The 25,005-nt window shown below is 35.3% G+C and overlaps 1 protein-coding gene across 5 annotated transcripts in view; it reads left to right on the forward strand.

Annotated features, from left to right (window-relative positions):
• Nucleotides 1-25,005, forward strand: part of Sestd1 (SEC14 and spectrin domain containing 1) — a 102,820-nt gene that overhangs the window by 53,930 nt on the left and 23,885 nt on the right. For all 5 annotated transcript variants that reach the window (XM_090342537.1, XM_090342538.1, XM_090342540.1 and 2 more), the window contains 5 exons: nucleotides 8,343-8,456; nucleotides 9,785-9,879; nucleotides 12,333-12,388; nucleotides 15,105-15,316; nucleotides 22,273-22,395. In XM_090342537.1, coding sequence (XP_090198663.1) covers nucleotides 8,343-8,456; nucleotides 9,785-9,879; nucleotides 12,333-12,388; nucleotides 15,105-15,316; nucleotides 22,273-22,395 — 600 coding nt within the window. The remainder of the gene's footprint in view (nucleotides 1-8,342; nucleotides 8,457-9,784; nucleotides 9,880-12,332; nucleotides 12,389-15,104; nucleotides 15,317-22,272; nucleotides 22,396-25,005) is intronic.

The raw sequence follows: 25,005 nt of genomic DNA on the forward strand, positions 1-25,005 counted from the left end.
CCAGTAAATGGAGCCTTTTTATTAAACATACGTACATACATACATATATGTATATATTTACCAAAAGGAAATTTAATAAATACTACCAATAAATACTACACATTTTAAAGTCTGATGTCTGTGATGTGACATTATGTTTTTAGTAGCTGTCTTACGAGAAGTTTGATGTTCTTTGTATTTTTGATCCTCTGTGTTATGTGTCTTTTTTCCTCTTTGACTGCCTTCAAGATTTCTTTCTCATTTTAATTTTCAGAAGTTTTATTTCATTATGCTTAGAGGTATTTTGTTTAGTATTAGTTTTATTTGGAATTCTCTGCAATTGTTGGACTTCTGGTTGGATGTCTGCCCTATGTAAGTTCTCAGGCAGTCTCTTTTCAAAATATTTCTCCACTCTACGTTCTTTCCTACTTCTTTAGGAATTTCAGTTGCACGAACAATAGACTTATTAGCAAACTTCTCACCATTCTCGATTGCTCTTCCAGTTTAATTTTACCCCTTGTTTTTTTTTTTTTTTCTGTGTTCAGTTTTTGGGTCACCTTCCTTTTCTTCTTTCCTTCCTTCTACAGCCCCTCTTCTCCCTCCCCCTCCTCTTGTCATTTTGCATTGGATTTTGCTCATATTAAGACAATAAAGACAGAAGTGAATTGCACTTGTCCTGCACATAAGCCTATTTTGTCTTTTGTTTGGCCTTAACGGGATAGGGAGCATGCTAAGCTAGTCTAGTCAGACATTGAGTTGAGCTCTGGGTTTTCTTGTTATTTTCCTCAGTACATCACAGCTTCAAATTTGTTGAAAGTTACTTTGGTTAAAACAGTGCTCTTTAGTTTTTGTATCCTAAGTTGAAGCTGGTTATTTTTGTAACTTTACCATTGGTAGACTTGATTATTATGTGGATTTGGTGGAAAAGTGTGTTTCTGGAGCACACACATATAAAGATGGCCTTGGCTGTTGGATCACACAGTAGTATCAGAACTCTCCTGATAGTTGAGTGGAAACTACATCCCAGGGAGGAAAGAAAAAGGTGTAGTGAGAGAAGAAAGTAAAAACTGAATCCCAGGGGTATGAACGATGCTCAGGAGTCAGGACCAGGCAGTTCATGGCCAGCAACTCAGAAGGAGATATGACTCAGAGAATGTAATGTAAACAGAGGTGAGTGGTTCAGAAACTCAGGCCGCATAGAAGAGAAACAGAGTCAGTTTTGAGGAGCCTGTCACATCCTATTCAAGCATATGTGTCTGCTCAGAGATTTTGTACCTATTTAAACTTTATGATAAGTGAATTAATAGTAGTTAGAATTAATTAATCTTGGAAGATAAAACAGAAAGTAGAGAATTTCTGTCTTACTTTGTCTAGTGTCAGATTGTTGCTTTAAAACAGAAATATTTTAAAAATACTGTTTTAAAACCAGAAGCCTGTTGTATTAGTTTCTCTTAGACATTGAAGAAATTCATCTAGGGTATTTTCCCAAGGAAATAAGCACGAGGCACTTATTAAAAGCCTAATATCAAAAAGAGATGAAAGTAATCTCATTTGTTATTAAACATATTAAAATTTAAGGGTGGTTCTATATTAACCATTAGAGATAAAATTGAATTCAACACAGATTCTTGTTTAATTAAAAACTTTCTTTTTGGTGCTGTTTTATGTAATTTGAGCTATTGTAAGTATGCCTGTGTTTTGTATATATTCTATGTAATTAAAAGTGTATTGTTGTGATGTTAACAGATGTTCTTATTAGTTATAAATACCTTACGTAATATCTTGTAACATGGTTTCATTGCCAGCTTTTCACAATATTTATTAAATAAGCACACAATGGACATTTTATTTATTTAATCTATTTTTTCATTTTATTGTAAAGGTGGTATACAGAGGGGTTATAGTTATATAGATAAGGTCATGAATACATTTCTTTTTGAACAATGTTATCCCCTCCCTCATTTTCACCCATCCCTTCCACTCCCCTCTTGCCAAGTTGTAAAGTTCATTTCCAACATAGTGTCTGTTGTGTATCAAGTGTTTGCCAGCTAGGCTGTTGTCTACACCTGAGCCACACCTACATTCATACTTTTCACTTGTTATTTTAAGGTTAGGTCTTGTTTTCTATTGGGGCACATACTTAGACCACAATCTGCATGTTTAGGTTTCACATCATCACTTTGGTCATAGATGCCTGTCACTGTATCTAGCTACCTTTGTAGAAATTGATTCTCATGGATATTTATGTCCTAACTAGTCTAAAATCATATTCTTCCCAGTCTTAGCCCCCACATATCTTAGAATGACTCATGTTCTCACATTCTCAATGGGCTTTTTCACTCATGGCACTCTACCACTGCTACCTCTTCTGTTGGGTATTTAATTGGAGCTGGAATCTCAAGGACACTTGTCTAGGCTGGCTTCAAGCCTTGATTCTCCAGGTCTCAGCCGGAATTCCAAGTGTAAGCCATAAATGTCAAGCAAAGTTCTCCGTCTTTCTAAAAGTTAGATTCCAGACTAAAGTATACCTTCACAAATGTCTTCATTAAAGATTTCCTGGGAAATATCTTCCCTTCAAACTCTTGAGCCATGGAATGTGCTACTAATAAACATGTGATTTAGTCATTTAAGTTGTCTCATCTTAGCCCATTTAACATATAACAAAAAGGAATATTTTGTAAGACTATAATTTACATTTTTCATCATTTTTATTTCCTGTGGCTTGTCAACAGTTTTTAAAAATCTTTCTTAGGGCTGGTGCATGTCTCCAGTGGTAGAACAGCAGTTCAACAAGCACACACCAAGTGCAATCCTGATATCGGCACAAAACAAAACATTCAAACAGAGTTATCCACCAGCTGGTAGTTGCAAACTTTATTTTTCACCTACAGTTATTTAAAAAGAAATATAAAATAATTAGAAATATTTTTAACAAATCATGTTAACCTGAGGTAATCCAAGCTCAGAGAGATAAACTACATGTGTTCTCTCTCATATGTAAAAACTAGATCTAAAATACACTAAAATACAGGCTTACTCATTTATACACAGTATATCCAAAGGAAGGAACTCTTAGGAAAGGAACAGAAAGACACAATACCTATGTGCATTTGATTATATAGAATACTGGGGAGAGAGGGAGGGAGGTCGTGACGTTGTCCTTAAGGAAATATACTCTTTTCCTGAATTATGTGACTAAAACCTTTCTGTTTAATATTCTTTTTAATAAAAATAAAATATTAGAAGTAATGCAGCTGTTTTTATAAGTCTAAAAGAATTTTTGTTATTAAGACATGAAAATAATTCTCCTGTTTTTGGTTACATAAAGCTATTTTTCATTCATATGGCTTAAAGTCCAGCTTGAAAATAGATAATTTTATAAATAATTTATAGAAAAATCTCCTGTCTTACCTAAGTAAGACATGTTTTAAAAATCAAACATTACTAATGTCATATATTAAGTGGGAAAATAACAGTTCTTCCCTTTGAATCGAGTAGTATATGATTTAGCTAATATGTCCTCCTTTCTCTCCAGGATACACAAAGCTCTTCATACATGGTCATCTAGGTTGTCTGTATTAGCAATTAGTGACTTCAGTGACTGTAGCAGAAGGGGACATGAGTAGACTTGGCACTGTTTGTAACTTAAGAAGCTGTAGTGAATCAAAGGAAATTACCTGATATAGGGAATTACTAATCTTTTTACCATATCAGCTCTGAAATGTATCCATTTTCTGTTTTTATGATTTCTAGAACCTCCTGCTCTACCCAGTTTCCTTTATCAGCATTCTAGTTTATTTACTTCAGGTCTACTTCACTCGACTGTGGTTTCTTATTTTTGCTTCAGTCTTGGAATTTGCTCTTTCTGTAAAATCACACCCTTGTGTGCTGTCTGTCTCACTGGTATGGAGTGGAGCCGTCTGCTCTTTCAAGCTGGTTTGTCTTTTCAGAAGTAGTGTCTATAATTATGTGTTGGATCCTGATGTCATTTCCCAAAGCTAGGGGACAATTGCAGGCATTGCTAAGGGGATTTGCTTCCTACACAGATACCTCTCCCTCCCTGTACTCTTCTGAAAGTAGCCTCTGGTGTCAGTATTTGTAGAGAGTAAGATGTTTTCGTACTACTTTTTGCCTTTATATTTTGCATAAAATAATGTTTACAGAGCCAGGCACTAGTGGCTCTCACATATATCTAACTGTTCAACATCAGAGATCTAGAAGATGGAGGCTCAACGCCCACTTGCGCAGAAGAAAAGTCAGTGGGACTCTATTTGCAAATAAACTGAGCTGGAAGCATGGCTCAAGTGGTAAAGAACCAGCCAAGGAAAGAAGCCAAGGAGAGTTCAAGGCCCTACATTCAGTATGAGTTATAATCTGACAAGCAAGATTGTGGGGTATACTCAAAATATATACTCTTTAGAGTTTAATCTTGCTCCAAGTAAAGCATTGTAGAAAAGTAGACAAATCATCCATTTAATTTGGCATTCTTTGTTTATCTCTTCAGGAGAGAGTATATTAGGTCATAATATCTTTTGAGGTGTGAATTGACTCCCAATTTAGTAGGTAATTTCTTCACAGGATAAACATCTGTCTCTTAGTTTCATTGTCAGAATATGTTTTATTAAAACATCACTAGACATTTTCTGAATAATGGAAAAGCTTATTCCCGGGGGGGGGTTAGTTGTCTTTAATACCTGTAGATTGTAAGTCTACAGATCCCAGTCTGATGGCAGGTTAAATAGCCCCCCCCCCACAGAGTAATCCCACTCAACATTTACTGTAATACCACATGAGATCCAGAGAATTCATCTAAAGATTTCCTACTGAAGCCAGAGAGTAAAATAAAGCCTTTTATGACAGTTTTCCATGAAGTGAAGAACATTGGCAGTGTTCTTTTTATTTTAAATTGTTTATTTTAAATTTCTCCCCACTATTACCAGAGTAGGCAGGAAGTACAAATGCCTTGTTTGAGAGATGACATTAAATTACCATTTAGAGTAGGTATAAATAGCTGGATGTGGTGGTCCATGTCTCTAATCACAGTTATTGTGAAGGCAGAGGTAGGAGGATTGTGGTCTGAAGCCAGTCCCAGGCAAATAACAAGACCTTATCTGAAAACAAAGCTGAAGAAAACAAAAATGAAACCTGGGGATGTTCTCAAGGTCAAGTGATAAAGCACTCCATATAATATGGAGTATGCTGTTATTAAATAATACATATATATATATATACACACACACACACACACACACATATATGCGAGTCCTGGGGCTTGAACTCAGGGTCTGGGTATTGTCCTTGGGCTTTCTTAAGGCTAGTGCTCTACCACTTGAACCACAGCATTACTTCCAGCTTTTTAGAGTATATGGTACTGAGGCATCAAACCTAGGGCTTTGTGCATGCAAGTCTACCACCAGGCCTTGCTCCCAGTCCCTCCCCCAAATATTTGGTTGTTCTAAATCTTATTTCTTTTATTATCATTTTTAAAAGGAAAGAAGCATATAGTCTCCTCACCCTTAAAGCCATCACCACCTCCCAAGTTTCCTTGTTCCCTACGAGCTTTATGTCTACCTTTCTCAGAGGAGTTGCCTTTATCTTGAGATTCAAACTCATCTTGTTCCTTTTGTCCATCCTTACCTTCTTTTTTGTATTTTTTCTGTTCTAAACTTTTATTTTATGTTATTTTATGGTTGTGGGACCTGAACTCAGGACCTGGGCATTGTCCCTGAACTTTTTTGCTCAAGAATAGTGCTCTACCACTGAGCCAAAGTTCTACTTCCAGTCTTGTGGTGGTTAGCTGGAGGTAAAAGGCTCATGGACTTTGCTGCCCAGGCTGGCTTTGAAGTGTGATACTCAGCTCTCAGACTTCTCAGTAGTTAGGATTATAGACATGAGCTACCAGCATCCGTCTCTGAAATTTTAAATGTACTGTTTGCTGAATATTCTTTAAAATGTAAATATATACATGAAACTGAATTATCCAATCTTGAAATAAACCAATGTGCACCTGCTGTTGCTATTAGTAACTAATTTTAAATTTTACTTATTCATATTTTTGTATTTTGTGTGCATATTAAAAACTTTGTGAATATTTTGTGGAAATACAATCCTTTAAGAGAAAATACTGACATCTCTATTCTGTTTTATGGATATAATTATCATTTATAAATATAATTTATTGTGAAATAAACTACTTAGTTCTCTAACTTTTATGGTACCAGGGTTTTAAACTCAGGGCATAACATGCCTGTCATTTAATTATGCAAGACCTACTAGAAAAAACAATGCAAGTAAAAGGGTTGGTGGAGTGGCTCAAGTGGTAGAGTCTCTGCATAGCAAGCATGAGACCTTTCCCCCCCCCAAATGTTAGGGTCAATTATATTATTTTTTAAAATTGTCTATAGTTAATAAGGTATCATATCAGCACTTGGAAATACGATTCTAACTTCAGAGAAAATCTTTTAGATTTTCCATATTTAGTATGTTGATATAGATTTGTTACATACAGCCTATATTATATTGAGGTACAATCCTCCATCTAGTTTCTTCTGAGATTTATCATAAAAGGATGACAAATTTTGTTAGTGTTTTCTGCATCTCTTGAGATGATAGTATGATTTTTGCTTAGTTGGTATTTATACTGTTCTACATTATTCATTAATTGATTTGGATTTATTGAGCTATCCTTGCATGAACCAACTTTATTATAATTTATATTCTTTTTACTGTGTTGCTGAATTTGTTTTGCAAGTATTTTATTAAGAAATTTTGACACCTCTTTTCATTAGGGCATTTGTTTTTGTTATGTCTTCCAGTTTTGGCCTCAGAATAAAATTGGCTTCATAGAATGAGTTTGGTAGTGTTCCAGGGCTGGCTTTTAACTAAAATCCTCAGATCTCAACCTCCGGTCTAGCTAGTATTATAGACATGAGCCACCAGTGCCCAGCTTGGATTGAATTTTTTTGGGGGGGGGTTAATTTGGCTAAGTGTATATCTATTTGTTAATATTTTCAAAGAGCCACCTTTTCTTCATTGATTCTTTCTTTAATGTTGACATTTTAAAATTCTGTTCCTTAATCTTAAGTATTTCTTTTCTACCTAGTAATTTGCTATTTGGTTTGTTCATGTTTTCTTTAAGACGTTGAGGTTAGAACGTTAGGTTGAGATTTCTATGATTTTTTATTTTTTATGTCTGTCATGGGGCTTGAACTCTGACCTGGGCACTGTACCTGAGCTCTTTAGCTCAAGGCTACTGCCTTACCCGTGGGCCTGAGCATTGTCCCTGAGCTCTACAGCTCAAGGCTACCTCCCTAACCCTTGAGCCAGGCCCCATTTCCTGTTTTCTAGGGATTAATTGGATATAAGAGTCTCCTGGACTTTCATGCCTGAGCTGGCTTTGAACCTTGATCTTCAGATCTCAGCCTTCTGAGTAGCTAGGATTACAGGTGTGAGCCACCACACCGGGCTTCTATGATTTTTTTAAATCTACCCTTTCATAACAATAAACATTTTAATACTACCTTTATTATCTCCCAAAGATTCTGGGAAGTTGTGTTTTCATTTTCATTTGATACAAGACTTTTTTGATCCCCTTCTTATATCTTCAACAACCCCCATTAGTCATTAAACAATATTGTTCCGTCTCCATGTATATTGGTGTTTTCTCTAATTACTTTAGCTAATAATTTTTAGTCTTATTCTACTGTATTATGATAAAATACAAGAGATTATTGCAGTTTTTTTATACTTGAAAAGACTTGTTTTATTTCCTAAAGTATGGTCAATTTAAAAAAAAAATCTATAGTTTACAGAGAAGAATGTGCATTGTGGAGCTGTCAAGTGGGATATTCTTTAATTATCTGTTAAATCCATTTCATTGTAGTGTTGTTTAATTTTGCATTTTCTTTGTTGTTTTTGTTGGGGGGGTAGGGAGGAGCCTGGATAATGAATATTAGTTAGACAAGTGCTGAAACAACTCACCATCAGCATATTGGTGTCTGCATTTTACCATCTAGCAGTGTTTGCTTTATGAAATTGGATGAACTAACATTTGTTGTGCATATGTACACACATATATGTACACGCATATACACATATACATAATATGTATACATGTACATATGCATGTATATATATGTGTATATATGCATATATATTTATGGTTATATTTCTTCTTAATGGATTGAGGGAAGTTACTTGGGTGCTGTCTTATTTCCCTCTCCCAACTGAATTGGTTGTAATGCTGTTAACTAAATGGTAGTATGTTATCATGTTAAAATAGTATTGTAGATTTTAATATAGTTCGTTGTTACGTTCCAAGATTTTAGTAATGATTTAGTCATTTTTTCCTTTATTTCCTACAGGTTATTTTAGTATCTGCCAACAAGTTGACTCGTTACATAGAGCCATGTCAATTAACAGAAGACTTTGGTGGGAGTCTCACCTATGATCACATGGACTGGTTAAATAAGAGACTGGTTGGTATATTACAATGAGATAAAATGTTACTGTGTATAAGAAATTTTCACAACTAGCTTTCATCAACCGAAAATGTAGGTGCTTTTCCTATTTATAAAAATAGAGAAATGTGTTGCATTCTACGTTGTAGCATAATGTTTGTGGACAAGTAATCTGGAATCAGACATTTAAGTCTGGAATCAGGATGTCAAGATATGACCTTTGGTGACTTAATCTCTCTTTGTCTTATATCATCGAAGGGTTGTGGACAAGGCAGAATGAATATACCTCAGATGCGTAGACTTGCACCCAACATGAGAGTATAAAAACATGCCATGGTGTTAGCTTTGTCATTAGTGGTATCAGTAAAAATGGTCAGTGTCTTAAGTGGAAGAGCAGAGTGACACACACATAAAAAGTAGAAGTGGCCAAAGGAACATACCATTCGGAGTATATTTAAACATCACTTGGAGGTACCATTTGACAGCAAAAGCTTTTCATTTCTGAAAGCATAGCTCCTGTTCAGACTGAAATTTGCTGCTGTATATAATGTATTATTTAATTAAAATGCTAAAAGCAAAAACTGTTAAATTAACCCAGTTAGATTAGGTGTTTTTTATTGGAAAGTACTGAACTTTGATTCCCTGAATATGTAATCATTTCTCTTTGTACTATATTTGAAAAATTATATATGTTTAAACGGATTTGTCCCAAATACTGTTTAAGAAATCTTGTTAAAATTGTGGCTATTTTAATGCTACACACTTATTTATACAACTTAATAATTATATAAGAATAGTACAGATTGGTGAAAGAATAAGGTGAATGCATGTTCTGTCAGTAGAATTAGAGACCAAAAGTGGCCTAATATACTCATGTAGTTATAAAATTTGCTATGAGTCCAAATGGTTCTCAGAAAAATACAAGAATGAAAATTAACTTGTCTGCCAGGCACTGGTAACTCAAGGCTGTAATTCTAGCCACTCCGGAGGCTGTGGTCTGAGGATTCCAGTTCAAAGCCAGCCTGGGCAGGAAAGGCTATGAGACTTTTATCTTCAATTAATTGCCAGAAAACTGGACGTTGGGCCGTGGCTCAAAGTGATACAATACTAGCTTACTATTGTATTTAAACTTTTAAAAATTTCTTCTCTCTGCAAGCTATTCATTTTTGGAGGCTATCATTTTGTCTTGTTAACTGCACTGTGTATTCTGTAGTTGAATTGTACTGAGTGACTTGTTGGAAAGGAAAGGAAATATTCACTGACTGATTCTGTTCCTTTTAACTGAAAATCTTCATTGCATATGATTTTTAAAATTATTCTTAGCATGTTAATAAAATATATTGTAGGTTTTTGAGAAGTTTACAAAGGAGTCTACATCATTATTAGATGAACTTGCTTTGATTAACAATGGAAGTGAAAAAGGAAATCAAGAGAAAGAAAGGTAGGTGGCTGTTGGCATATAATTATATTCTTGCAAAGTTATGAGTAATTTGTTAAGTGATAACTTATATTATGATGAAAGTTAAGATCACTATAATAGGAACATCTATATTCCACCTAAATTATTGTATGCCTTTAATGAAAACTTGTTTTATGCAAAAAACAGTTATTTGAATTTTTTTAGCCAGAAATTTTGCTCCCCCTCTTCCTTAGCTTCTTCCCTTCCTGTTACTGAGAATTTAACTTAGTGCCTTGTTACCATTTCAAACACAATTCCATGTTTAACTTTAGTTCTTTTTTTATTAAAAGATTTTATTAACACTTACTTTTACATCATATTTCAAATGGCAAGTTTAACAAACAAGTATTCAAGAATAGAATCCCTGTATGCAATCACCAGCACATAAATTTAAGAACAAAATTAAAATTAAGCTGAGAGTTTGTATGTCATAAATACGTATTGGTCTATATAATCGTATATCAATTATGTCTATAGAATATATATTCCATCATAGATTTATATGCCTATATAGTTATATCTCCAAGTTCATATCAGTGACCTTGAGTACCAAAGTATTGAGTCATCGCTCTTTCACTGTTTGGATCTAATATCCACATATCAAGGAGACCATGTGCCTTTTGTTCTTTTGGTCTTGGCTTATCTCACTCAACATGATTTGCTCTGGTTTCAGCCACTTCCCAGCAAATGCCATTATTTTATCTTATTTGGTGGCTATGTAGCATTCCCTGTATGTGTGTGTGTGTGTGTATGTGTGTGTGTGTGTGTGTGTGTACACACATATATGCATATATGCCACATTTTTTTGTATCCATTCATCTGTAGTGGAGCATCTGGATTGTTTCCATCACTTGTCTATTTCTTTGTTGTTGGGTGTCTCATATTTACACATAGATTATCCTGGACTGAAAGTCTATGAGCCTCCCACCTCCAATTAACTACCAAAATGTCAGAAACGGAGCTGTGGCTCAAGTGGTAGAGCACTAATCTTAAGCAAAAATACTTAGTGACAGTGCCCAGGTTCTGAATCCAAGCACTGGACTGGCAACATTATACACACAAAGCATAACTATGTAAATATGTTATACTTGTATAGCTATCACACACATGAATTGAAAGTGTCACAAAGGTGCTTTATAAAAATTAGATGAATATATTTCTTTTAAATTAGTCCATCAGAATAAGTTAGCAATTTCTTAGTCACATACTTCAGGAAAGGCATTCCAGAAGATGACGCTTATAAAAAGTGGGGCCACAGCCAAAGATTTTAATGTTGTGGACTGTTTTTCTGTCCCTGAGAATAGTTCTAAACATTGTGTTTTGTTAACCACACTTAAAGGAGACAGTTGAATTACTTTCTTAGAACATCCCATACTTTTCATTAATAGTTTGTCCAGATTTTGAGAAATACTGCTGGAAATGATGGCTTACACATCTAAATGAAGTATTAAATAAAATGTTTTATTTTCTCATCACACTTCAAGGAACTCAAGTGTTATTGCTTAATTTCTTTCATTCCCAGATAGTACAATCCCTCCTCTTGAAGTTTCCTCAGCCTTTTTTCTGTCAGAGTGTAGGAAGCATCTAGACTACACAGGAAGTGTGAGGGTTTTAGAGCAGTTGACAAAAGTGAAGAAGTCCTTAGCTTTGATTTCTAATTTCCCATTTTTCTTTAATCTTCTCTTTGCCATATGTGTTTAAGAGCTATGAGTTTACATACACAGGTATAGTTTCCAGAATATACATTCTTCATCTTTTTTTTTTTTTGCCAATCCTGGGCTTACAGCTCTACCACCTAAGCCTCAGCACCACTTCTGGCTTTTTTCTATGTATGTGGTACCGAGGAATTGAACCCGGGTTTTTTGTACATGCTTGGCAAGCCCTCTACCACTAGGCCAAACTCCCAGTCCATATTGTTCATCCTTTTTTTAAATGTATTCAGCTGGGTGCTGGTGGCTCACCTCTGGAGAGGCTGAAATTGAAGGTTGCTGTTTGAAGTCAACTCAGGCAAGAAGGTCCATGAAACTCTTATATCCAGTTAACTAGCCAAATGTCAGAAATGGAGCTGTGACTCAAGAGGTAGAGAGCTAGCACTGAGTAAAAGCTAAAGTCATTATCCAACAATCCCACAATTAAAAACAACAACAACAAAAAAAGGCTGAGTAACTCAGCTCACTCAGAGCACTCAGGCTCTCTAGTCACACTACTGGTACCTATTTAAAAAAAAAGAAAACAGAAAAAGAGAGCGGAGGGAAGAAGGAAGTATTTAATCTTCTTTGATGGCCTCCTGATGCTTAAGAGAAATTGGCATGGTAAAATTGAATGCTTCAGGTTTTTATACTTGTGTATTGTTTTGATACTGTACATAAAGGAATCCTTGGAATATGGATGGAAATAGCATAGCTTTTAAATTGCTCTTTTTTGGTGTTTGCCAGGTCAGTGGATTTAAACTTTCTTCCATCAGTTGATCCTGAAACAGTTCTACAGACAGGTAAATGAAAAACAAATATTAGTGCTAATGATAATTCATTACACACATCAGATTGATTTTTTTTCTTAAAAAACTTTGATTTAAAAACATGAGAAGGGATATCAACACGCGAGAAGTAATGTACCTACTATCTGGCGAATGTAGCTGTAACCCCTGTATACATTACAATAAAAAAATAAAATTAAAACTTTGATTTAATCTTTACATGATACTTCTAGTAGGAATTTGGAAGGAAAAAATATTGCCTTACAATGTTTAAATATGCTTAATATTAAAAATTAATCATAAATATTTCCCCCTTAAAGTATCGAGGCCATTTTCTATTTTATAAAATGTTACTGAAATTTTTACTTAATGGGGTTGTTTTAAAGATTATTGAATACTACTGTGTGCCACAGATTCTATTTTCAAATTTACTCTCCCAATAACCTTTTTGAGGTAGTATATATATATATTTTTTTTTTGTCTATACTTGAGAAAGCTATGATTCAGAGATAAATAATTAATTTGTTAAGTTCAAGTAAGTATTAAGTTCCCTCACACCAGCTCAAAACAACAACAAAAACAAATCTAGTTTAGTTTCAAGTCATCACAGTAAAAGCCCTCACCACTTCTCAATGGCTCTACAGCAGTGAGTTCTCGGGGTGATAAATTTCATCCTAATTGCCTTGAGTAGTTGTTTCACAATATTCTAGGAGAAAAAGAGAAAAAGTTGGAGCTTTTTCCAATGGAAATACCATTGTAATCTGACTCTGATCTCTCAGTTATTCTCAAATCTCATTTATTCTTCAACACAGTCTTGTCCAGGAAGTATTATTATTCTAATTTTAAGAGGGGGACATTGATATATAAAAGGTTAAAGTACTTATGCAGGCTACATAGTAAGTGTGGGCTTGAGTCCAGGAAGATTAGTTTCCAATTATGTTGTTGAGCTCAGGGCCTGAGCACTGTTGAACTTTCTTAAGGCTAGAGCTCCACCACCTAAGCCTCAGCACCACTTCTGGCTTTTTTCTATGTATGTGGTACCGAGGAATTGAACCTGGGTTCAATAAATATGCTATACTAAAATGGCATACACAAGGAAAATGTTAAAGGCTGGCATTCACAAGGAAAATGTTAAAGGATTGCATTCACAAGGAAAATGTTAAAAGTGGCAATTGTAAACACAGAGAAAATATTCTGAAATTAATGTATGTATGAATGTATTTGGAGATTTGTGAGCACATTTAGGTTTGTTTTAAACATTTTGCACAAATCTTTAAAACAAGTGATATTCCAGTTCTCAAATGTACTGAACAATAAACAGTATTATCTTGGTTGTATTGACTCACTTGTCCTAAGTTTTTCAATATGATGTAGATTTCATTTAGTCAGAGAACAAGAAGTATTTGTAACCTCTAAATTATATATTTAGTAATGACAGTAGACTCACTAATGTACTACCCTACATTAAAATGTAATTTCATGTATACATTTAATAGTTTGAAAGCTTTTGTAAACCACTGAATTAAGAATGATCTTTAATTAACATTTCTACTTTAAAATTAACTGTATGTCACTGTTAAGGTAGAAAGTGAAAGAATAATATAATAAAGAACAATCTGGATTTTTTTTTTTAGAAATAAATAGTTGCAAACCACTTTAAAAGTTTTATTTTTGTTTTGGTGTATTGAAATCCATATAAATTTAGAAGTTTTTCCTGTACAAAAATGAGAATTTAAATATCTGCTTATTACTTTACATCTGAGTATAAAAAACAAGAACAATTTTATATTAGTAAAATGATCTTTATGTATTTTAAAACATTGTGTATGCTCATTGCTCTAGTATTACACATTCAAAAATTTTCATTTCTCATCTATTGTTCTGTTTCCTCATTAGTTTGATAATTGGTATGGTGCTCATATTATTATGATGTAGAGTTAATATGTCAGGGTGATTCCTGTAGATTGTTTAAATACCAGTTTATACTAGTAATACAAAATTATATGAATCATACATATGTATTACTGTCAACTTTTCATCTAATTGCTGATTAAGAGCTATGGATCAGTACTGAAATCCCCATAGCATGTTACTGAGATTAGTGCCATCAGAAAGAAAGACGTCTTAATGTATAATTTTACTCATTTGGGAAAGATGATTGACATATAGTATCTGAAGTAATAAATCATTCAATAACAAGAATGTGATAAATATCACCACATATAGATTATCTATAAACTATGTTATTTAGCATTTATGGGTGCATATTTATGATAAAGACAGCATTTTATTTCCTAATACATAAATACAGAAAAAATATGTGGTTATATATATGTATGTCTGTGTAGTTTTTCTATATAAAATGTAACTTTTTCTTTGTGCAATCCAGTTCAGGGCTTGGGTGCTGTCGTTGAGCTTTTCTGCTCAAGGCTAATGCTCTGCTACTTGAGCTGCAACTCCACTTCCAGCTTTCTTACTGTGTTATTGGAGATAGGAGTTTCATTGACTTAGATGCCTAGGCTGGCTTTGAACTGTGATCCTCAGATCCCAGCCTCCTGAATAGCTAGGATTATAGGACTACTAGCTGGTGTTTGATTATAATGTAAACTTTTTCACTATTACAGATGAGTAGATAGATTTCACAAAGGACTAGAATTTAGAAGATTGACAAGTAAGTAAGTATTGTATTTTTCTTTGTGATATTAATTACAAGAATCTTTCATTTTTAAAGGGCACGAATTATTGTCTGAATTACAACAGCGCCGATTTAATGGCTCTGATGGAGGGGTCTCATGGTCTCCTATGGATGACGAACTCCTTGCACAGCCCCAGGTTATGAAATTATTAGATTCCCTCCGAGAGCAATATACACGCTACCAGGAGGTTTGTCGGCAGCGTAGTAAACGCACACAGTTAGAAGAGATTCAGCAGAAGGTCATGCAGGTAGGTTTCGGATGTGACTACATCTAATTCTTCAGAATTCCAGATGTTTTTTCCTTGATAATTTCTGTTATGCAACAGACTTTGTGCTAAGTGTTTATTTACACTGTGTACAACATTTCAAATTGGATTCTAAAAATGTTTTGAGCTATTTCTTTGTTACTAAAGATTATATTTCTGTAGAGCATGCAGCTGGCCAAGGAAATGAATTTCAAAACAACTAGTGAAAAACATTTGTGGTTCTTTCTTTATTCTTTTTGTTTTTGTTTTTTTGCCAGTCCTGGGGCTTGAACTCAGGGCCTGTGCACTACCACTTGAGCCACAGCATCACTTCCAGCTTTTCTATTTATGTGGTTCTGGGTCTTCATACATGCTAGGCAAGCACTCTACATGAGGCCAAACCCCTGGCCCTGGTTCTTTCTTTATTCTTGCATAAATAACATTTGGCTATTGAAATTTTATTCTAAATTTCTAATTCTGAATTTAGTCTTTTATCATACCAACAGGAACTATTAAATATATTTGATTTTATGAATTTTTATCCTTTTTAAAATTGGACCTTGGGGCCGGGAGTGTGGCTTAGAAGGAGAGAGCTTGCCTAGCATTCACAAAGCCTTGGGTTTGATTCCTTGGTACCACATATACAGGAAAAAAGCCACAAGTGGTGCTGTGACCCAAGGGTAGAGTGCTAGCCTTGAGATAGTTCAAGGGCAGTGCCCAGGCCCTGAGTTCAAGCCCCAGAACTGGCAAAAAAAAAAAAAAATGGACCTTTTTTTCTTGGAGAGGGTTGGGGGACTTGATCTTGGGTCTTGTGTTTGTTACACAAGCATTGTACAGCTTGAGCTAGTCTTCCTAAAATTGACTTTTTAAAGTTTATAGGCTAAAATACTGAAAACTAATTATAATGGGAAAAACTTCTGATAATTTATTATATTGAGGGCCGTGTGTGTGTGTGTGTGTGTGTACGTGTACGTATGTACGTGCGTGTGTGCCTATGCTAAGGCTTGAACTTGGATTTAGAGGCTGGTCACTGCCCGTAAGCTTTTGTGCTCAAGACAGGTCTCTACATCTTAGGCCACTTCCAGCTTTTTGGTGGTTAATTAGAGATAAGAGTCTCATAGCCTTTCCTGTCTGGGCTGGCTTCAAACTACAAACCTCAGATCTCTGCTTCCTGATGAGCTAAGATTATAGACATACATGAGCTTCTGGTGCATGGCTTGCATTTTGAGTTTTTATTGAATAATTAAGAAAACAAACCTTTAAATATTGTAATTAAAAATACACATTACAACTTTCCGAAAGGTTTTGCCTAGATTCATTTATCCCTTAGATAAATTAAGTGCTTATTATGTAAAGCATTCTGCTAGATTTTATGGAGGATATAAACATAAACGATATTTTCTTTTGGGAGATTTAAAGAAAAAATGACTTATCTGGGCACAATGGCTCACGCCTGTCATCCTAGCTACTTAGGAGGTGAGGTCTGAGGATCAAGGTTCAGAGTCAGCCTGAGCATGGAAGTCTGTGAGACTCTTATCTCCAATTAATCACCAGAAAACCGGAAGTGGGGCTGTGGCTCAAGGGGCAGGGCGGAAGCCTTGGGCTGAAGAGCTCAGTGACAATACCCAGGCCCAGAGTTCAAGTCCTATGACCAACCAAAAAAAAAAAAAAAAAGAAAGCGTCAGTGTCAGAGGACACAAGTGAAGCACATTGAGCAGTTTTTAGGAGAAATTATTTCTCCGACTGCTGTAATCAAGGCAGACTTCCTGGGGGAAGTAGTACTTGAACTTTTCCTCCAGTATCAGTAAAATTTCACAAAGTCATGGTTGCTTTTTCCTTCTCTTCTCTTTTTTTTTTTTTTCTCTTTAATTTGTTTTTCAAAGGGGTTCCTTCAACAAAGCCATTTATCAATAAGAGAATTGGCCTTTTTGTAATGGGTAAATAGTAGATCCTTCAAATTCCAAACTCTTCTGGGATCTGAACAAGCAGTGGACACACTGGCCTATTATGGCCTTCTCAGAGCAGAGAGGTCAGTCCCAAGCCTATTGCTCACGACTAAGCTGTTTCTGGTATTATCTTATTTTACATACCTGGGATTCGCTTAATCCATCTTTTTCTTTTCTCTTTTGTTTGTTTCCTTCTCTTTTATTCTTTCTCTGAAGCTGTTAATAATACCTCTTTTCAAGAGCTAGTATTTAGAAAGAACCTTGCATTCAGTTAATAATAATTATTTCATTTATTTCTGTAGAAATAGACCCTAACCTGGAGATCTTGTTGTATAAAATACCCAGTGTTCATTCTTTGTGAACCACAGTGTTTGATGTATCTAGGGCTACCCAACCTTGCATTTCTAGTGCAAGAGCAGATATAGGCATTATATAAATAAATGTGCAAGGCTTATCTCTAATAAAACTTTATTTTAAAAAAAGATGGTGAGATAGAATTGGCCTATAGATTATTGTTTGCTGACTAGTGAGCATCAGATGTCATAGGAAAAAAAGACTGGAAAAGAAGGAAAGAATTGGATTGTGAAAATATTGGGTTCTAGGAAAAAGATTAAGGCTTATTGCATAATGACCACATGCACGTGTTAATATAATTATGTGACTTTTTCTTCGGAATTGTTAATAAATTAAAAATAGTTTATATTAAGCCCAAGTAAGCTTTAGGCAGTTACTTTGAGAAAATGGCATATGATACAAAATTGAAATTCTGAACCTAGATTATCTGGGTTTATCCTGTTGCATGTCTAAGCTGCTTGACCTTAAAGAGAAACTTTCATGCTTCTTCCTGAGTAAGCAGAGAATAAATAATAATAGTATCAGCAACAGAAGTAATAATAATAATAATTATTGAGACTGGTTTTTAGATGTTCAGTACAAGTTGTGGCTATTGGGGTGTAAGCACAGAGAATAAAAAATATGGAAGAATAAAAAGACAACTATAATTTATTTTGCTTTTCCTTAGAACTGGGGTTTGAACTCAAAAATTTTAGGCTTGTTAGGGCTTCCCTCCAGCCCTTTTTGCTCTTATTACTTTTTAGGTAGATCTCATCTTTTGTCTGAGCCAGCCTAAACTAAGATTCTTCTATTTTTGCTTCCCACTGTAGCTATGATGGTAGGTTCACTCAATGAAGCCATATACAAAGCTTTTTCTATTGAAATAGAGTCTCATGGACTTTGAGAGCTAGGCTGATCCAAATAGCAAATCTCTCAATTTCATTCTCTCCTGTAACTGAAATGGCAAGCACAAACTACCAGCCACACCTTGCTGTTGGTTGAAATGGTATCTCGAGTACTTTTTTCCAGGTTTGCCTAGAACTTCAATCCTTTCAGGTTACCCAAGTACATTGAGGATTACAGGTGTGAGCCACCAGCACTCAATTGATAAATTTGTCTTTGAAATGGTGGGCTGACTCAATGAGTAAATTATAGAAGAGAGATTTTGATGGTAATGTTTACAGTGAGTGTGGTGGTCATAAAAAGATTATTATATAAAACAGATAAGCTTTCTCTCTCTCTCTCTCTCTCTCTCTCTCTTTCTTTCCAGCAGTTCTGGGGCTTGGAACTTAGCACCTTGGCACTGTCCCTGAGCTTCTTTTGCTCAGGGCTGGCACCTTACCACTTAAGCCCAAGCACTACTTCTGGCTTATTCTGTTAATGTGGTACTGAGGAATCAAACCCAGGGCTTCCTGCATGCTAGGCATGCAAGCATTCTACCTCTAAGCCACATTCCCAGCCCAACAGATAAGCTTATTTGTAGCTTAGGTTTCTTTTATCTCCCTCCCTACTTCCCTTCTTCCCTTTCTTCCTCCTATCTTTATATTTTGAGCCAGAGTCTCAATGTGTAACCACAATGACCTGGAACTGCCACCCCAGTAATGGAATGCAATGGTACTGTCACACCCAGTGTAGGTTTCTTTATGAGGATTAAAATAAATTAATCAGAATGTTCATATCCATCATGTAGTATTTTCCTGCACTTTGTTTTTTCAAAGATCATTTTAACAAAAAAAATCTATTTCATTTTTCCCAAATAAATTTAAATTTACTTATATTTAACTACAGCAACATATTGGTAATGATGTTGATCACATAGCGTAAACTAAATTGTCTTGAAGACCAGGATAAAATATTTTTAAAGCACAATACTTGGTTCTGTGGTTTTCCCATATTTTATACATCATTGAAAATAAGGTATCAGGCACAAGTGCTGCATATTAAACACAGCATAGATCTACCTGTCTCCTAAACAGATAGAACCCTGTGAGTAGTTTAAAACTGAGCCGCTGTCTGTTCATAGAGACAGGAGATAGGAAGGTGAAAACTTCATTGTTTATAGAGATAATTATAAAGTTGAGTATCCCTAGTTATGTTACATCCTTGAAAACTGGGCTATTCTACTTTTTTTTTCTTTCTGACTTGTCACTAAAAAAAATGCCAGAGAAATTGATAGCTCTGATAGATAAACTACAGTATTTCCTCACAGCTCAAGACAGGCAGATTCAGATTTCTTGAGATAGGCACATATTCTCCCTACTGCATCTGCAATGAATATGATGACTGCATTTGACTAAATTTCATTTATTTCTGGGTGGGAGAGAGCACCACTTCACTTACATGTGGGAGTGTTCCTCTCATTATGGAATATGGCAGTAATCCATGTGTTTGGCACTGTAGAGAGCAATCTTAGATGCAAAATATGACTCACTCCAAGTCGCATAAGTGTACAAGCAGGAGGCTGTGCTCTCAGTCAGATCTTTTCTCAAGGTCAGAGGCTTGACATTCCTTTCTGTTTTGTGCCCAATACTGTATATCCCAATACTCTTTTAGCAATCATTTCTGGCTGTGAAAACAGTGAGTAGTAACAAAACATTTTTATGCAAATACTTGTCATGGAAGATTTTAAGAGCACATCTTCTGGCTTGAACTTTGCATGTAAATGTAACCACCTGGGTTCATATTATTATGGATTGGTCCTAGAACTAATTTTAGAGTACATTAATATGAACATTAACTGAGAACAGTATGATTGGGAGTAAGTTTTACAACAGTTTGGCACACCACTAGCATTAATGCATTTGAATATGCATTTAAACTTGTTTACTATGACTTCAGTTTCAATTCACATAAGTTTTTATTACAAATTGTCATATATTTACTGTGTCCATATTACTGATGTTGAATATTAACTAAATTACTTTCTGTATGCATTAAAGCTATATAAGTACTTTATTAGATAACTAGGTTTTGGTGTCAAGAAGTCTTTATTTAGCATCTGTTTTTACATTTGTAGCTCCTACTTTTTGTGCTGCTAGCTGCTATAACATTGTGCCTGAGACTGAGTAGTTATAAAGAACAGAGATTATTTCTTACATGTTCAGAAGGCTGAGAAATCCAAGGTCAAGAGGCCTATGGCTGGGCCTTCTTGCTGTCAACTCAGAGTAGAAGGAGAAAGGAGAGTAGAGCATGCATAAGAGAGATAGATGGTCAGATAGACAAGTTGACAGAGAAGAGTGCAACCTTGCCAGAAAGAGGGTGAGAACTGGTGAGTGAGAAGGCAATAGGGATCAAATTTGCCTTTAAAACAAGTTCAGTTCAGTAATAATTAATCATCATTAAACACTGTGGCATTGGGGTTTAAGTTTCTGAAGTATGAGCTTTGAGGATCACATTTTAAATCATAATATCTGCTGTGATGTCTTCCCTCTGTTATTATAACACACACACACACACATACACACACACACACACAGTTTGTGATTAATATTAACATGCTGTTTTTTTTCAGTGTAAAATTTTGTTTTTATTGTATAAATATTTCTATTTTCTTTCCAGTGCACTCCATAAAATACTTTAAAAATTCTCACACCATATGCATTCTTTCACCTTACAATTTCCCACACTCCCATAATTTGACCACTATATTTTGCCCTGTTAAACTGTTTCAGCCTAATAGTAAACATATCCTGTAATTTTTGGGACATTACCATGCTTCTTTTTGTTTCTTCATATTCTAAAATCAGAATTGAAGTGCCTAGTAATGTTATTCCAAGTTTCTGAAAACTACACAATTAATTTTTATTTAGTTGAACTTTGAACTTTTGTTATTTTTAGAATTTGGCATTTACAGCCAAATAACTTTAAAATACACAAAATTAATTTTTATGTCAGTTTTTTCTTTTTCATTTTTTTTGAAAAAAGGTCTCTGTGGAGTCCTGGCTCTTGATTCTCATTCTCTTGTCTCAGCTTCTAGAGTGTTGAGATTATCCATGTGCACCACAATATCAGGTTTTGTCTTATATTTCTGTATCTAGTAAACTAGTTCCCACTCTCTGAATTTCTGAGTTGATGTCCGATAGTTTTGAATGTTTAGCTTATCCTGTAAAGATACCTAGAAGATGTTATGGTATCATAATTCTACAGCCAGTCATTAATTTCCTTTTTAAAGCAAGAAAGTAGTGTTTAACTTTATTTAACTCAGTTAACTTTCCCAATGCTTTTAGAAGGTGAGCCTCAAGATACAGGACTTACAATTCTACCGTTTCAGTAATACTTTACATTACCTTAGGCAAGTCACTTAATTTATCTGAAACTGAGTCTTCTTTATGTTAGATAAGAACTTTGATCAGTCTCATTTCTGATGACCTTTCTAAGTCTAACTCTGATGTTTTCTAATTCTGTTGTCACAAGTTAATTTTTTCATCTTCCTTTATAGCAGCATTTAGCCCAGCAGATAACCAGATAGCTAAAAACCTAAGGTGCTACAGGTTTGGGAAATGTTCTATTCTATGTAACTCCAAAAAAAATTTTTTTTTTTACTGCCAATGCAATGCAGTAGAATTTTAAAGAATTGGAATTAGATATATACAATGAATTCTGGGAAAAGAAAACCTGTTAGAGTGAAACTTTGAAAAGCTCTGGATCATTTTAACACTTTCTCTCTCCTTTAATTTATAGGTTGTGAACTGGCTTGAAGGGCCTGGATCAGAACAGCTGAGAGCCCAGTGGGGGATCGGCGACTCCATCAGGGCTTCCCAGGCCTTGCAGCAGAAGCATGAAGAAATTGAGAGCCAGCACAGTGTGAGAGGCTTTTCCAAAACTCTGCGGGTCCAAATGTGCTTGTTCATGTGCATTGTTAATAGCAAGTGTGGTTCTAAGTGCTGCATCGCTATGAAATTTGCTGTATGGCATAGCATACAGTAGGTTGAAAATATAGCTATAAAGTGTATTTTGACCACTTAGTACATTTTTATTAGAGGGTTGATTTTGTTTCTAATACAATTTAATTATATTTTTATAAAATCCACAATTAATGTGAAAATTTTAAGTTACAGCTGTTAAAAAAAAAAAATTAATGGGGCTGGGAGTTTGGCCTAGTGGTAGAGTGCTTGCCTAGCATGCACAAAGACCCGGGTTCAATTCCTCGGTACATACATAGAAAAAAAGCCGAAAGTGGTGCTGAGGCTCAAGTGGTAGAGTTCTAGCCTTGAGAAAGTCCAAGGAAAGTGCTCAGGCCCTGAGCTCAAGCCCAGGACTGGCAAAAAAAAAAAAAAAAAAAGTAATGGTTAAGAAAAATAAGTAAAGTAAGGGCTGGGATTTCACCCAGTGGCAAAGCATTTGCCTAGCAAGTTCAGCCCCCTGGGTTTGATCCCCAGCACCAAAAAGACCAAACCAAGTAGAACCAGTGTCAGTTCTTGCAGTATAAACATCTGGGTTCTTTGTTTGTTTGTTTGCTTGTTTTTTGGTCTGTCGATTGTGGGGCTTAAACTCTGGGCCTGGGCATTGTCCCTCAGCTCTTCAGCTCAAGGCCATTGCCCTAACCCCTTGAGCCACAGCGCCACTTCAGTTTTCTGGTAACTAATTGGAAATAAGAGTCTCACAGACTTTAATACCCAGGCTGGCTTTGAACCCTGATCCTCAGATCTCAGCCTCCTGAGTATCTAGGATTATAATATATATATATATATATATATATATAAAATTTTAAATGTTTGTATTACCATGCATTAATTATGTAAAATAATGAGTTCTAGGATCTATTTTGACATTTTCATATGTACATATAAGGTACTTTAATCAAATTGGCTCCCTATAACTCTGAATGTCTAATTTATCCCACAGGCCACCTAAAGCATGCATGGAAATATAGCTCATTCTTTCCCCTTGCCCTTTCTTTCCCAAATGAAGCATCTGTTCATTAGTCCTCAGAGACAGGTTAGCCCTGCTTTCTTGCGAATGTGCAATGCAATTAGATGTTGAGAAAGTCCCCAGAACCCCTACATTAAACATGGCTAATTAGGAGTGAATGCAGAATGCATTCTGTTCTCTGTTCATTTAGGTATACACAGATGTAATTGTGAAGGAGCCCATCAGACAAGTCTCAGATTAAAAACTGGGAAATAATTTGATCCTGCAATATCTTTCAGAGGATTTAAAATGGAGCCCCTTTCTCTGGGCAGGAGACTGAGGTCTGTTAAGCTACTGCTGTGTCACAGCAATGCTTTCATTGCTGAGAAATTTTCCAGTGTTGATAAGGTTGCTATCCCAAGCCATAGTACTTCTCATGATGACTATAGAGAGACTGTAAAATTGTGAGAATAAAACTAGAATCCATTAATCTCTCTATCTAAAAGTACTGGTCAATAGTAATGCTACACTCTGGACCCAGGTAAGAGTAAATACTATGTCTACACATCTATGTCCACAATGTCCATCAAACTTCCACAGTGGAAATGAAATGTTGAATAACATTAGGAAATGTACATTTTAATTAAAGATTAAAGAATAATACATATTTTTAGAATAAATGTAATGGAGTAAATCTTACCTATAGACTAATGATACCTGGCAATTTTCTTTTCAAGAGATACTTTACTGCTTAATTTCCACAAAGTGCTACTTATCTGTCCGTATGCTTAATTTATTGTTCTGAACTTTGTACTGGGATGTATTCTTGCTAGACAGGCATTGCCATTTTATCAATTTGCCCTCAGCCCTATATTGCTTTAAGTAATTTTTTTCAGATACGGTCTCTGATTTATTCCCCAGATATGACCTCACATCAGGATCCGCCTACTTATACACAAGAATGTACCACCCTACCTACTTGGTTTATTTATTGAGACAGAAGTCTTTCTAATAGCTTTTTTTTTTTTCTTGGCTGGCTACCCACTGTGCTTCTCCCAGTCTCTGTCTCTTGATTAGCTAAGATAATAACACCATGCCCCCATGTTTCTTTATAATGTTTTCCTAATCCGGCTTAAAATTAGTTTTACTAGTAGGTGATCTACATACTATACCTTAAAGAAATGTTAATCGATCTGAAGGAATATGGTTTGTAAAAGAGGTATCACGAAATTTAGCATTTACCTAAGGATAGATGTGTAGCCTTCACAAATTTTTAGCTCTTGCATAAGATTTAAAAATGAAATGACTAGAGGACGATCAGGAGTTTCTGGTGGAAGATGGCTGTGGTTCAGGGTGAGTCTTTCTGAGCTCTTGCCAAGATAACAGTTCTAGCATTGTAGGGGAAAATTTATACCCAAAGATTGATTCTAAGTAAGCTTTAGCACCACAGAGATCTCAGTCAGAGAGTAAAAAGGGACAGCATAGAGCAGTGCCAGCCATTAGGAGCAGCGGCGAAGACAAAGCCTCCCGCCGGCCCCTGATCTGGCAGTGTTTCTTGGCAGA

The sequence above is a fragment of the Megascapheus bottae genome, chromosome 12 (genome assembly GCF_031878675.1).
Source record: "Megascapheus bottae isolate mThoBot1 chromosome 12, mThoBot2.hap1, whole genome shotgun sequence".
Taxonomy (NCBI): Eukaryota; Metazoa; Chordata; class Mammalia; order Rodentia; family Geomyidae; genus Megascapheus; species Megascapheus bottae.